The following is a 13,201-nucleotide window of genomic DNA, read 5'->3' as shown; positions in this document are numbered from 1 at the left end:
ACATCACCGCGTCCTGCCTCTTCACTCAGCAGACGGCCAAACGGCAGCCCAGACCTCCTTATCAGTGTCCTGGGTCTGCTGTAACAAGCCATCACAGAGTGGGTGGCCACATCAACAGGAGTTTATTCTCTCACCGTCCTGGAGGCCGGGGCCGTGCTCCCTGCCCCAGGTCTCGTGGCTGCTGGAAACGCCCGGCGTCCCTGGGCTTACAGACGCCTCACTCCGTTCTCAGCCTCTGCTCTCGCACGGCTGTCTCTCCTCCATGTCTCCCTTTACATGGCATTCTCCTCTTCAAGGACACGGTCACGGGAGATGTAGGGCCCCCTGCTCTAGTACAACCCACCATAACGTACACGAGTCAGCTGCAAAAACCCTATTTCCAAAGGTCACATTCCCAGGTACCAGGGGCTGGGACTTCATCACATCTTTTAGGGGATATGGTTCTACTCAACAGATGTGTCTGAGCTCTCAGAGCTAGGGAACCTGCTTGTGGAGCACCCTGGGATTTCAGGGGCGCATGCCCACCAAAAATAATGGAAGTTCAATAAATCCTTGCTGAAAGGATGGAGACAGCCCGCCACTAAGTCTTCAGTTCCATGGCCGTTTACTTGGGGCATGGGGTCCCCTGGCCCATCACACTCCTGAGTGGGCAGAAACAGGATCATATTCAGGTATCGCTCCAACCCTAGGGACCCAAGGCCCAGCTGATCTGGTAAAGGGCACCAGGGAGATGCGGCCGAAGCGCTGTCTCCACAGGGGCCCCCAAGGGACACACCAGCCAGGGCCTCCATGTCAGGTGAGTTTAATCAGCCATCAGAGCTATGGAGAAGTTCACAGGCAAGGAGCGACTGTCCTTCTTGGGACACTGAAGTGAGCCCCTAAGTCCTGGTGGCTTGGATAGGCCCGTCCCTCTGGGGGCCTGGCCCAGCACCTGCACGGCTCTCGTGTCCTGTGAGAACTGAACGCAGTGCCCGCTTTTCTCTGCGGGATCATACTCGCTTGGGGACACGTTTCCTGGGCCGCAGACCGGTTCCTCACTTCACTCACCAAGGAATGGAGTAACTGTGGAGTTGGGACGACCTCACCAGTTACTTATAGGTTTTGATCTCTCCAAATTACGTGGTGTTTTCAGGTAGGGTGGAAGAGACGTTCTCCACGGTGCTGAGCTCAAATGAGAGCTCACAAAGCGAGTCATGCCAAGGTCACCTCCTCCAAGAAGGCTTCCTGCCCACCTTCCCACTCCCTTATCCCCCAGGCAGAGCTGAACGCCCCCCCCCGCCTCCAGGCTCCCCACCCATCCCCCAGTGAGCCGTGCTCAGAGGGTCGAGGGCAGCCGATGGCCCACGCGGTCCACGCATCCCCTGCTGCGGCCAGCACGGGTCCCTTCCCATAATGCCGACCGTCTCTGCCGTGGTCAGCTAGGTGCAGGACCGGTCACACAGACAGGCTGTGAATCATCAGGAAAGTGAGACTCCGTCTGGCTAAGAATAACTTAAGCAAAGCCCCTGACCCCCGCCGTGCTCAGGCCTGAGGTCAGCCACTTACTGCGACCGCTGGTACATCACTCAGCTCGGCTGGGAGCCCCAGGCCCCCATCTGCCGGGGTGAGGGGGGCAGGCAGCGACCCCACCTCATGGGCTTTGTGGACACTTCAGTGACCCAAGGAAGGTCAAGGCGGCCACGAGCAGCCACTCGGTAAATAAGACTTCTTATCCCTCCCTCCAAATCACTTCATTCTTTTCTCACCACTGGGTAGAGAAAAACAACAAGCTGAACGTGAAGTAAAGCAAGTGTCCGGGACTGGGCTCTGGCCTGTGGGTGGCTGTTTCCCACCACCCACCGCGGTGCCTCTGAGAGTATAGATCCAACGTGGTAAGTTCAGGTGGACTGATTAGCCTGCTTACTCCCAATTACTGATGTTCTAAAAAATAAAATGAAGTAACTTCAACTTTTTTTTTAAATAAAATTTATTTATTTACCTATTTATTTTTGGCTGCGTTGGGTCTTCGTTGCGGTGTACAGACTTCTCTTTGCGGTGGCTTCTCTTGTTGTGGAGCACGGGCTCTAGGTGCATGGGCTTCAGCAGTTGTGGCTCGCAGGCTCTAGGTGCGTGGGCTCAGTAGTTGTGGCACACGGCTTCATTGCTCCACGGCATGTGGGATCTTCCCGGACCAGGGCTGGAACCCGTGTCCCCTGCATTGGCAGGCAGATTCTTAACCACTGCGCCACGAGGGAAGTCCCAAAGTAACTTCAACTTTTAAGTGAAATGGTCTTCTTCTCTCCCAAGTTAAGTCTGTCCAGGCAGCCAGACAGGGTGGCTATTACAGGCCACCCTGTATTCACCCTATGGCTGAATTATGTCCCCACAAAAATTCATGTTGGAGTCTTGCCCCTCAGAACCTAGAATGTGACTATATTTGGAGATGGGGCCTTTAAGGAGGTCATCAAGGTGGGCCCCAATCCAACAGGGCTGGAGTCCTTAAAGCAACACCAACACACACAGGGACGACTGTGTGAGGACACAGGGAGAAGATAGCCGTCTACACACCAAGGAGAGGCCTCAGGAGGAACCGGCCCTGCCCACACCGGGATCTCAGATTCCAGCCTCCAGGACTGGGAGACAGTGAATGCCTGTTGTTTAAGGCACCCACCGCGCGGCATTCGCTACGGCAGCCCCGGCTGACTGATGATGTGGCACAAAGTATGCTGGGAGTTTCCGACAGGCCAGAGCGGTGGGAAATCTACGAGCCCCGGAAAGGGGGAGATCCAACAAGGGTTAATATCCAACAGGACCAGGTGTAGGTGGACAGGAAGGGATGGGATGGGCTGGGGGAGAGGGCAAGCAGGATACCTTTGCCTGCAAACAATGGAAGCCCTACCGAAGTGGCCTTGAACTAGGGCATTCATCAGCTCCTATAACCGAGGCTGGCAAGCAGAGCGCCTCTCGGGGGTCAGTCAGCACAGCTGCTCAGCAGTGTCCTCGGGCTGGGTCCTCTCTGGCTGGGCTCTGCCATGCCCAGGTCTGGCTTCATCCGTAGCTGCTTGCAAGCTGCCTGTCATAATTCCAGGTGTCGCATCCCCACAGAACAACTTCCAAAAGAGATACCATCTCTCTCAAGAGTGATGTGACCTTTCCCAGAAGCCCTCGGGTGTCCTCCACCGTCTCATCAGCCAGAAGAGCAAGCTCCCCGGACCCCATCGCTGGAGGTGGCATCACAGGAACAGAGTGGTTGGGACGTGAACAGGGGCTCTGTCTGTACTGTAACCCAGGACACCTGTCTTGGGTGACCAAGGGGTCCTGGAAACTGGGTCTCATCCTCCAAGAAGGGGCCAGGCTGGCACAGGTCAAGTCCGGTGTCCAGGGCCCCTGAAGGTGACGGATGAGGCAGCTCGGCCCCGCGGGACGGGGGAAAGGAAGTGGCTGCCGGCTGCTCTGGCTGACACCTGGCATGGGAGAGGCTGAGCGGAGAGAGACGGAAGGGGTCGGGGGGAGTGAGGTTTGGGGCAGCAGAGGTCAGTGATAAACGCACGCAGTGGCTGGCCAGGGGCAGCAGGACCCGACCCTTTCCTGAACATCACGGGGCGCCGTCCTGTCGTGGTGGCTGCCTCCATGCGTGTTGATGAAACATGCAGACACAAACACAACAGAAGGCTGTTCGGTGCGACCCTGGTACCTCAACCCCAGGTATCACGGAGAAAGGAATGAATTCGCTAGATGTCGCATCAAAAATGGTCCCAGGGCTTCCCTGGTGGCGCCGTGGTTGAGAGTCCGCCTGCCGATGCAGGGGACACGGGTTCGTGCCCCGGTCCGGGAAGATCCCACATGCCGCGGAGCGGCTGGGCCCATGAGCCATGGCCACTGAGCCTGTGTGTCCAGAGCCTGTGCTCCGCGACGGGAGAGGCCACAGCAGTGAGAGGCCCGCGTACCACAAAAAAAAAAAAAATCCACCCAGAAAAACGACAACAAAAGCCCCTCCATCCCACCAGCCCGAGATACGCGCTGCTGGTGTCTGTGACCGAGATGCACCTGAGGCCGTGCACCGCGTACAGATGGTGCCTTTTAAGTCCGGGCAGAAGACAGAAGAACTCACACTAGAAGGAAGGCTGCAGTAAGGCTCCAAAGTTTCTGCACACAGAACGGTGGCCTTAAAGGCTCCTCCCCTTGACCATTTTTGAGGCTGCAGAGCCCCACCCACCCAGGGACACAGGAAGAGCACGTCCCAGCTTCCTGGGGACAGGGCTGGCCTCTGCTCCTCTCAGCCAGACGCCCACGTCCATGGCCACATGAGAAGCCCCAGGGCTCCACGGGGCACAGCGGGGACCTGCGGGCAGGGACCCCCGAGACTGCGGGTGCGACTGTGCATTCCAGAGTGGGCACCAGGAGACAGGGCTGAAGTCCCAGCTCTGCCGCCCACTGCCCTTGGACCAGGCAGTCTCTTGGGCCTGTTTCCTAGTCTATAAAATGGGAATAACGCCCCCCTCGTGGGCTCCTGAAGGGACTAAATAAAACATGAGAAGCAGGCCACAGCATTGGCACATCTCAAGGGTCAATAAATGTCACAGAACCCATCGCTCCTTGCCATTAGCCTGCTTCATGTCAACCCTGTGGCTCTCATTTTTTAAAAAACTGTCCCTCTGAGCGCTGACCAAAGCCCGGGGAGTAAAGGGGAGGTTTATCCTATCCAGAGCCAACCCGAGTCTAGATCCAGCCAGGCCTGCCAGGTGACGAGAACCCGTGAGCCAGGGGCCTGGACCCTGGCTGGACCAGAGAAGAGCAGCCCGGTTAGGGCTCTGCCAGGGCCGCGTTCACGCTGCAGAGCAGACAGGGCCCAACAAAGGACGGGCCTATGTGGAGGGGCCCCGTGGGGGGAACGGAGGCCACCCGGCAGACCTCGGGGGAAGAAAGCCCTTTCAGCGGCCAAACTGGAACCCTCCCTGCAAAACAATGAATCCCCCATCATTGTTTTGCCTTTAATCACATTTTTAAACACTTAACATACGAACATCTGTTCCCTGATGTTTCGTCTTTGTGCGTCTGTCATCCTCAAAATGAAAGTCCGGAACCTTCTGCACTAATTTTAAAGTCGGGCTGGACGTTTAGTAATGAACAAAGCTGAAAAAACACAAAAGAAAAAAAATGTTTTTTTAAATTAGAGCAGAAGTCTCTCTAGCTGGAGCTCTACTTGTCTAGGTCACCTCCCTTCAAGAAGTTCCCACACCTGTTCCCTACATGGTCCTCGGTTTCCTTGCATCGACACACACAAGGATTTGCTTTACTGACCATTTGTATGTTACCGGTGGCCCCTAAACCAGCGAAATGAGCCCCCAGGGCTGCCCCAGCTACATCTGAGAAAGGCACCCCGATCAAAAAGAAACACACAGGACACAAACCTGCTTAAATTTCCCTCTAATTCTGTCTAGGTCTTCATGAAGTTTATCGTAAGTAGGGTCATCATAAGGGAATTTCTGAATCATTCCAAGCAGCGATTCTAAGACCTTCATCTTTTTGCTGTAAAACACAGAAATAAAGACTTTTGGTCCTCTGCACACAACAGGCTCAGCTTACGTAACAGATGCCGCTCGACGGCTTTAAAGTGCTGGGGCTGAGCGTGCCTGGCCTCAGGGCTGGTGACTAACTTTGTCATCACACGAAACAACCTTTACTCACCTGGCAACGTGAGCCCGCCCGCACCCGCATCTGGACGTCAAGAGCGAACTGACCTCACAGGGACGGCTCCATCCGGACCCAGCGGCCAAGGCAACACCGACAAGCACGCCGACCCCCGGTCCCCAGGTCTGACCCCAGAGCGGACAGAGGCAGACGGGAAAGAGTGCCGGGCACAGCCTTGCCTGCTCTGGACTTGGGCATTTTCCAGGATCTGCAATCTTCACGCTCACGGCCTCTGGGAGTTTAACAGCAGGTAAACCGGCAAGGCCCCTCCATCCATAGGGCAGAAACCAGTGGCTAGTGTTTGAGTTCGGCTCCCTTTCCCAGGAAGACGAGGAGCTCAGCTGGTGGGCGGCCTGGAGCGCAACCGCCCCGAGGCACTCAGGTGTTTCACACCTCTGAGCCTCAGCGTCCTCATCTGTAAAATGGGGCCTTAACGGCCACCTCCCAGGCTCTCAGGAGGATAAAGCCCAGAACGTGCTACAGAGTAGGGGCTCGATAAACGTCAGTCTCCTCGCTTCATCTGGGCGGGTGGGTGCCCTCTGGGTCACAGGTAAGCGACCCTGCCGAGCCACCTTCCCCTCACCACATCTGATCCCCAGGGTGTCAGAAGCACGCCAGATATCTGATCCCTGGGAATCCTGAAGGACTCATCCTTAGGATGAAGCAACAGCCAGTCAGAGTGACCAGGGCCTGCTCACATCTGCGCCTTTTAAACCAGTTTAGAAGAACTATGATGGCCACCTCTTGGAGAAAACATAGAACTGCAAAAGGCCAGAGCGAGTTAAGTAAAGCAACAAAGCACTTGGTTTCCAGGGAGTTGCAAGGCAGATGCCAACACGCGGGAAACGGCTGAACCGGCCACGAAACAATGACTACCACCCACTCCCAGCTCTGCAAGCAGCGACGGGTCATTCCTGCCCTCCCGGGTCAGTGAAGCTACTCCAGACACACCCAGCCCGTCGCACGGTCAAAGCCAGTGTGTGTCAGGAGGGTGTGACCCGCTCACGGCTGGTGTAAGGGAAAAAGCCTTCACCCGACTGCGGAAGGGGCAGAGGAGCGTCTCAGGGTGGGTCAGAAAGCTACGGTCACCTGATGGAAAGGTCGCCATCCTTCAGGCTGAGATACGGCTCTCCACACAGCTCCTCTGGTGTGACCATTCCCTTAGCTCACTGAAGGATAACACACGTGGCAGGTGTTTCTCTTTTAACATCCTTACTTGAAACATAAAGCAGCAGATCCTCTGCCCGCCTTCTACCATTTTTAGGAAAACTGTAGACTTAGAAAATCCAAAAACCATTGCTCTAAGATAAAGGGTTTTAGGCTCTGCCAGTCGGGTGGGGATGGTGGGGCGGCGGGCCCCGGGCCCTCTGATGGACGGACCGGGCGCACGGCTTTAGGAGGGGAGGGAATCCCTGCCCTGGGGTGCGGATGGGCAGCCCCCAGGTGCGAGACCCTTCCCACCCAGTGCAGGGCCCTCCGTGAGCCGCAGATCCCGGGGCGGGGAGAAGGGGAGGCTGCTGGAGCATTCCAAGTCCGTGCGCTCCACCCCGCCTTCGTGGACCGGGAGTGGGGAGCCACGCTCCGCTCCGACAGCCGCCCAGTGGCGCCTGGGGCTGCCAACCACTGTCCCAACCTGACCGCCAGCTACCCGCCCACTCCCACTGAATCTTCAGAGGAAAATCTCCCCAAGATGGCCCTCGGCTGATGGACGAATCCGGTCAACTCCCACGCGCTCAGTGACGGGACAGGTCAGAGGGCAGGCGACCCCACAGTCACCCACACTGTCTTGAGCATCCCTGCTCTGACATTTCCATACGGCTGTGGCCCAAGTTCTAGAAATTCAAAATATTCCAAATAAGATGACAGGTCACGTGGCCGGGGGAATGCCAGCTTCCCTGCTTGTTACCCACTCTCCTGGCACCCCTCCCAGGCCGGGCAAAGCCACCAGACAGCGAGATGATGCAGAGCAGCCGCCGAAGCCCAGCGTCGGCTCCCATGGGCGGCAGGACGGCCTTTCACATCAGGGTGCGTTTCCAGCTTAAGAATGAAGACCGGGGGTGGGGACAGGGTCCCGGGGCTTCAGGAAGCAGCAACCAGCAAGAGCACGCTCCAAAGGCTACAGACGGGCTTCCTAGGTGGCGCAGTGGGTGAAAATCCGCCTGCCAATGCAGGGGACACGGGTTCGAGCCCTGGTCCGGGAAGATCCCACATGCCGCGGAGCAGCTAAGCCCGTGTTCCGCAGCAGCTGAGCCTGCGCTCTGGAGCCTGTGAGCCACAACTGCTGAGCCCGTGTGCCACAACTGCTGAAGCCTGTGCGCCTGGGAGAGGCCACCGCAATGAGAAGCCCGCGCACTGCAACGAAGAGGAGCCCCCGCTCGCCGCAACTAGAGAAAGCCCGCGTGCAGCAACGAAGACCCAACGCAGCCAAAAATTTAAAAAAAAAAAAAAAAAAAAAAAGGCTACAAACACTACAAATAACAGCTTATGGTAACTTAGTGCTTCCAGGTACCCGACACCTGTGAAACACATGAAATGTGTCTCCAGGGAAAAGGCAGGGGGATCCGAGGACCCTTGGGAAGTAATAACAAGGGATGTTCACCCAACACCAGAAATGCGCCCGGCGCTTTCTAGTTACTATTTCCTGTAAACCTCATGACAACGTTTCAGGTTCGGCCTGGTTATTTCTCCATTTTACAGGTGAGGAGACTAACCGCCCAGGGTCAGAGTGAGCTATGAAACCGGAACTTCCCGTCCAGACACCGAAGAAGAAAGAAGGCTCAGCTTTACCTGTCTTTCTCAGTGGTGCAGCCGTGCAGGAGACATCTCCAGGCAAGAGCAAAACCTTGGTAGCACCCGATCTGTGAATTTACGAAACATTCAAGAGCGAAGTGACTAACCAACAGCTCTACTTGATCTAAATATCAAGCTTTCAAAACAGAAAGGGGGCGGGGGCCCAGGGGGCAGCGGTGCTTCTTCTCTTGCTGCTCTGGAAGCACCCACTGGGCACCAGGCTACAGAAGTTGGAGGTCAAGTCACCAGCGGGGCAGCCAGCCTCCAAGGTGGCCCTACTGGACCCCACCTCTCCACCCCTTGGTATTCCTGCCCTGTGCGGTCCCCTGACCGGATCAGGGTGACCTTGATGAGCAGAACACACAGGAAGAGGCAGCACGTGACCTCTGAATCTAGGCACTGACAATGTCACCTCTGCCCTGCCGACGTGGGTCACCCGCACAGTGTCTCGAGGACACTCCAGCAGCCCTGTGGAGAGGGCCACGCGGTGAGGACCACAGACCCTCAGAATCGTGTGAGACCCCAGCAAGCTGCCTGCAGGCTGGCTGACTCGTAACTCCAGCATCCAGAGACCCCGAGCCGGAACCAGCCGGCTCAGCGGCTCCTGGACCACAGACCCTCAGAATCCGTGTGAGATAATAAACACTGGTTGTCTTAAGCCCACGTGTCTTGTGCTGATTCGTTCTGCAGCAACAGACACCTAATACAGTCCTCACGGCCTCAGACGTTAGTGTTTAGAGCCAGTTATCCCCATAAGTGAGGGCCAATCTAGGTCGAAGGGCAGGAGAAAAGGGAAATCAGGGATTTTATGGAATTTCAACAGAAATATAAATGGCATGTCTTCGCAAGACACAGGGTGCTCGCTCTCTGGGGGAGGATTCAGCTGCCTGAAGACACAGGGCAGCACCATGACACTCGACGTCGACTGAGGTGAGGGGGGACTTGTCTTCTCTTTCTCCGGCCCACCTGACTCCATCATCTCCACACAGCAACACCCTCTGCGGGCTCTGTTCTGAGACGACTTCTCCGTCAACGTTCTGTCTAGCCTACTGCCACGTGCAGAGGCCTGAAGTGGCAGCTCCACCACACCGATCAAGGCAAACTGTCAACGGTAAGAGAAAAGGATTCCTTTCTAAGTGGGGGGTCCCACTCACCTCAGATCCGATTTTAGCTCCATGTAACGTGCCATACCGTCTTCCTTCAATCATACCCAAACTACTTCCTTCTTCGTAGCCTTCCTGATAACCTTCCCCGTGAAACCTGCAACAGAGAAGAGGAAGCGTGAGCAAATAAACAGGAGAAAGAGCATTCTTCCTGCAAAAACTTTCCTCTTCCACATTACCCAGACCTAGCAAGACAAGACCGAGTACTGTAGAAAAAGAGCAAACTGTAAGTCAGAAAACGTCAGTTCCAATCTCAGCTCCACCGCTCCCCAGGCCTCTGCGTCTGGCAAGTCGCTGTAATTCTGGAAGCCCAATTTACCTCTTCTACAAAGAGGAAGGTGGGCTAAATCGGTGATTCCCAAACCTGGCAGAATATCAGAGACACACAGGAAATTGTCAACGATACCAATTCAGGGGCCTCACCCCTCGTATTCAGTAAGTCTGGAGGAAGGCCCAGGAATCCGCTTTGCAAAATCTCCCCGGTAACTCGTCTGCAGCCAGGTCATGGAGCCCCAGTTCTGGGTCTGTAAGCTAGACTGCTTGGTCAAGTGCTTCAAAAAAACCCCAAAAACTCTGCAACGTGTACCGGGCTTTCCATCACATCTCAGGAGGCTAGCAAGGAGAAACGCCATCAGATGATCACAAAATGTACCGTGACCGTGGCGCCTGCAGTAGCATAAAGGCTCTGACTCTGAAGGCCCAGCAGTGTAATTGGCACCAGCATAACTTGCGGTCGCCGAAGTGAAAGGGGTGTGCTGGAGCGCCCAGTGAGGCCGAGGGGATAGCTCCCACTTACTGGCTGTGTGGCCCTGGGAGTGACCTTGCCTCCTCATCTGAAAGACAGGGTGAAGGATAGGATCCCCTTCACAAGGAGAGCTAAAATAAATAACTGGATACAACGCTGAGCTCAGCGTCCAATTCACAGCAAACTCCAAATAAACGTCAGCGACCGTTTACTGTTCACTCTCTTTCTTAACTGACATCTACCGATGTCTCAAGTGGGCAGGGCACTGGAAGACAGCCACAAAGCAACCAACAGCTCCCCTGTCACAGCCCCAGGCGCTCCCCGGGGGCTCAGGAGGGAAAAGGAGGACGCCTGACACATTTAAGAGCATGTCCGTGAATGCTGCCGTATGTCCTACCACTGAGGAACAAGAAAAAGGGGCAGCGCCCAGATGGCAAAGGTCCGTCCCACCCGAGGAAGGAGCGTCCCTGGAGGGAGACAGTCACCAGACCGAGCAGATGCGTGAAGCAGCCCCGGACGGGGGAGGCGGACCTAGAGAACAGCTGGGCACGTGGCGCTCGCCCGAGAGGCCGATGAGCAAAGGAGAAGCAGAAGCATCTCGGGCCCTCCCGCGCCAGCCGCCTTCTGAGCCACAGCGCGTTCCCCCAGGGCCCGGGCGGCCGCCGCAGCCCAGCGGCTGAGAGCAGACCTGCTCGGGTGGGGGCCCGGCCCAGCCCCCTACCCACCTATCATCCGCCATCACGACGGCGTCGAACATGTCCTGACTCCCGGCCATGGCGGCAGCCGGCCCGCCCCCAACCCCCGCCCCTCGAGCTCCGGTGCCAAGCGCTGCGGCCGCAGACCCACGAGCCTAGGGCACAGACGCACCGCTTCTGAGGAGGCGAAGTCCACTTCCGGGGGCGGCCGCGCGGCGCAGGCCGGGTAAGGACGGCACGCGGGAGGGCTCAGCACGCGCCGGCGCGGGGCCAAGCCGCGTGCGCGGCGGCGGCGCTGGGCGGGGCTGGGCCGGGACGCGGCCCCGCCCCGAGGCCTCTTCGCCTCGCTCCGCGGCTCCCGCCAGGGGTCAGCTGCTACCCGCCTGGAGCATCCACCTGGCTGCGGGGGTGGGGGTTGGGGGGGGTGTGACCCGTGACCTCACCGTCAAGAAACCAGGCAGATGCAACCGAACTGCCAAAAGCGGCTTGGAAGGAATCAGGGGAAAAAAATGGAAAAGTTACCAAAGAACCAACGCCTCCGGAGGCTCTGCCAGTGGGGTTTTGGGGGGAAAAGTTACAGGAAGGGCAATTCCCGGGGTGGAGGCACGACCCAGAGGAGAGTGGCCCGGTCGCCCACCGACCCCGACCCAAAGCCAGGGGCCACCCTCCAGGACGACGTCAGACTTGAGACCCCGCCTGCAATGCCATTAAATCCATGTTAACAGTAATCCAGGGACTGCAGGCCTTTGTCCAAGAAACGCAGGGCTGATCCGACCCCAGGGAAAGTGAAACGGCAGCAGGTGACAGGGAAACAGCCTGGTCGTCTTAACACTCGCTGGGAAAGGCATTATACATGTTGAAACTTGATTGAAACTCTATAGTTTTTTGAAAACTGGAAATAAAAGTTTTTGTGTTTTTATTCTTGCAGTTGTTTGATTGTAAAGCAAAAGCAGAGTAATGCATAATTCACGTAGCGAGTCAAGAATCGGCACAGAAGGGTTCATGATTAAGAGCCACCTGTGCCCTCACTCCAGCTGGAGGCATCCCTGCCTCTTGAAAAAATAGCTTCTAGCTTTAGTCCTCCCATGTGTCATTGCCATGACAGATACTTCCTGAACACGATTTTTGAAAGGTACTTCAAACTACCAGCCACAATAGAACATAGATATGAAATACCAAAAGAATTCCCATTAAAATCGGGAGTAAAACGAGAGTGCCTTTATCACGTGCCCATTGAACACATTTAGGAGGCCTAACCAACACGATAAAATTGAGCAAAAAGTCTATCAAAAAAAAAAAAAAAACCAACAAACTACTGTTATTTGTAGGTGTGATGGTCCATCTAGAAATCCCCGAGTAAGCATTTAAGACACTCTCAGAATTCGTAATAGAGTTCAGCAAGTAACTATATACATGGAGAATCGCCAAAAAAAATCACTTGCTTTCTATTATTCTAACACTAATTGGTAGTAGCCTGAGCAGGGATGACTGGGGAAATCCACTATACCAAGGTCACAGTAAACTTCTTAGAAATAACAAGATTTGAGCAGGACCTATACAAAGAAAACTACAGCTATACCACCCCCCTGGATGGGAAGAAATGCAATACCAATCAGTTTCCACATGATCTGGGGAGAATGTGTCAAATTCTAAATGTCATCTGGATGAATAAATTGATAAGAATAACTAAGATGTTTTTGAAAGAGAGAATGATATGGAGGACTTGCCATACCAGGTTTGAAAAGATAGAAGTCTCCATAAAAATATTGTAGCATATTGGTTCAAGAACAGACAGATGAATGAAATAAAGATGGAATGGCCTGGAAGGAGACTCTAGGAAATGTAAAACCTTTCACATGATAAAAAGCACCACAAATGAATGTGGAAAGGGGATATGCATCAATCACTAAAATGGGAAAATTTGTGGTTTGGGAAAAGTCAAGTTCCATTTATATCTCATACCATTCATCAAAATAGTTCCAAATGAATTAAAGACTTTTTTAAAAAGACATTTAAAAATTTAGGTGGAACATTCAGGTAAGCGTGGAGATGCATTTTTAAAAAAATATTTATTTATTTATTTGGTTGTGCCGGGACTTAGTTGCAGCAGGTGGGCTCCTTAGTTGTGGCAGGCATGT

General features: G+C 55.1%; 1 protein-coding gene across 2 annotated transcripts; it reads right to left on the bottom strand.

The window, feature by feature from the left end:
- Positions 1-4,956: 4,956 nt before the first annotated feature.
- LTO1 (LTO1 maturation factor of ABCE1) lies at positions 4,957-11,229 on the bottom strand. Of its 2 annotated transcripts, none has more exons than XM_060158295.1 (5): positions 11,094-11,229; positions 9,615-9,720; positions 8,458-8,528; positions 5,391-5,508; positions 4,957-5,112 (listed from the first exon to the last, which is right to left on the bottom strand). In XM_060158295.1, exons 1-5 carry the CDS (start codon positions 11,141-11,143, stop codon positions 5,044-5,046), a joined length of 414 nt encoding a protein of 137 aa, XP_060014278.1. In that variant the 5' UTR covers positions 11,144-11,229; the 3' UTR covers positions 4,957-5,043. The 2 variants fall into 2 exon arrangements, with proteins under 2 accessions (XP_060014278.1, XP_060014279.1); XM_060158296.1 differs by lacking the exons at positions 4,957-5,112; positions 5,391-5,508 and adding exons at positions 5,519-7,502; positions 8,180-8,240.
- Between the last annotated feature and the right edge of the window lie 1,972 nt (positions 11,230-13,201).

Source organism: Lagenorhynchus albirostris, chromosome 9, assembly GCF_949774975.1.
Source record: "Lagenorhynchus albirostris chromosome 9, mLagAlb1.1, whole genome shotgun sequence".
Lineage (NCBI taxonomy): Eukaryota > Metazoa > Chordata > Mammalia > Artiodactyla > Delphinidae > Lagenorhynchus > Lagenorhynchus albirostris.
This window is presented reverse-complemented; position numbering and strand designations above follow the sequence as displayed.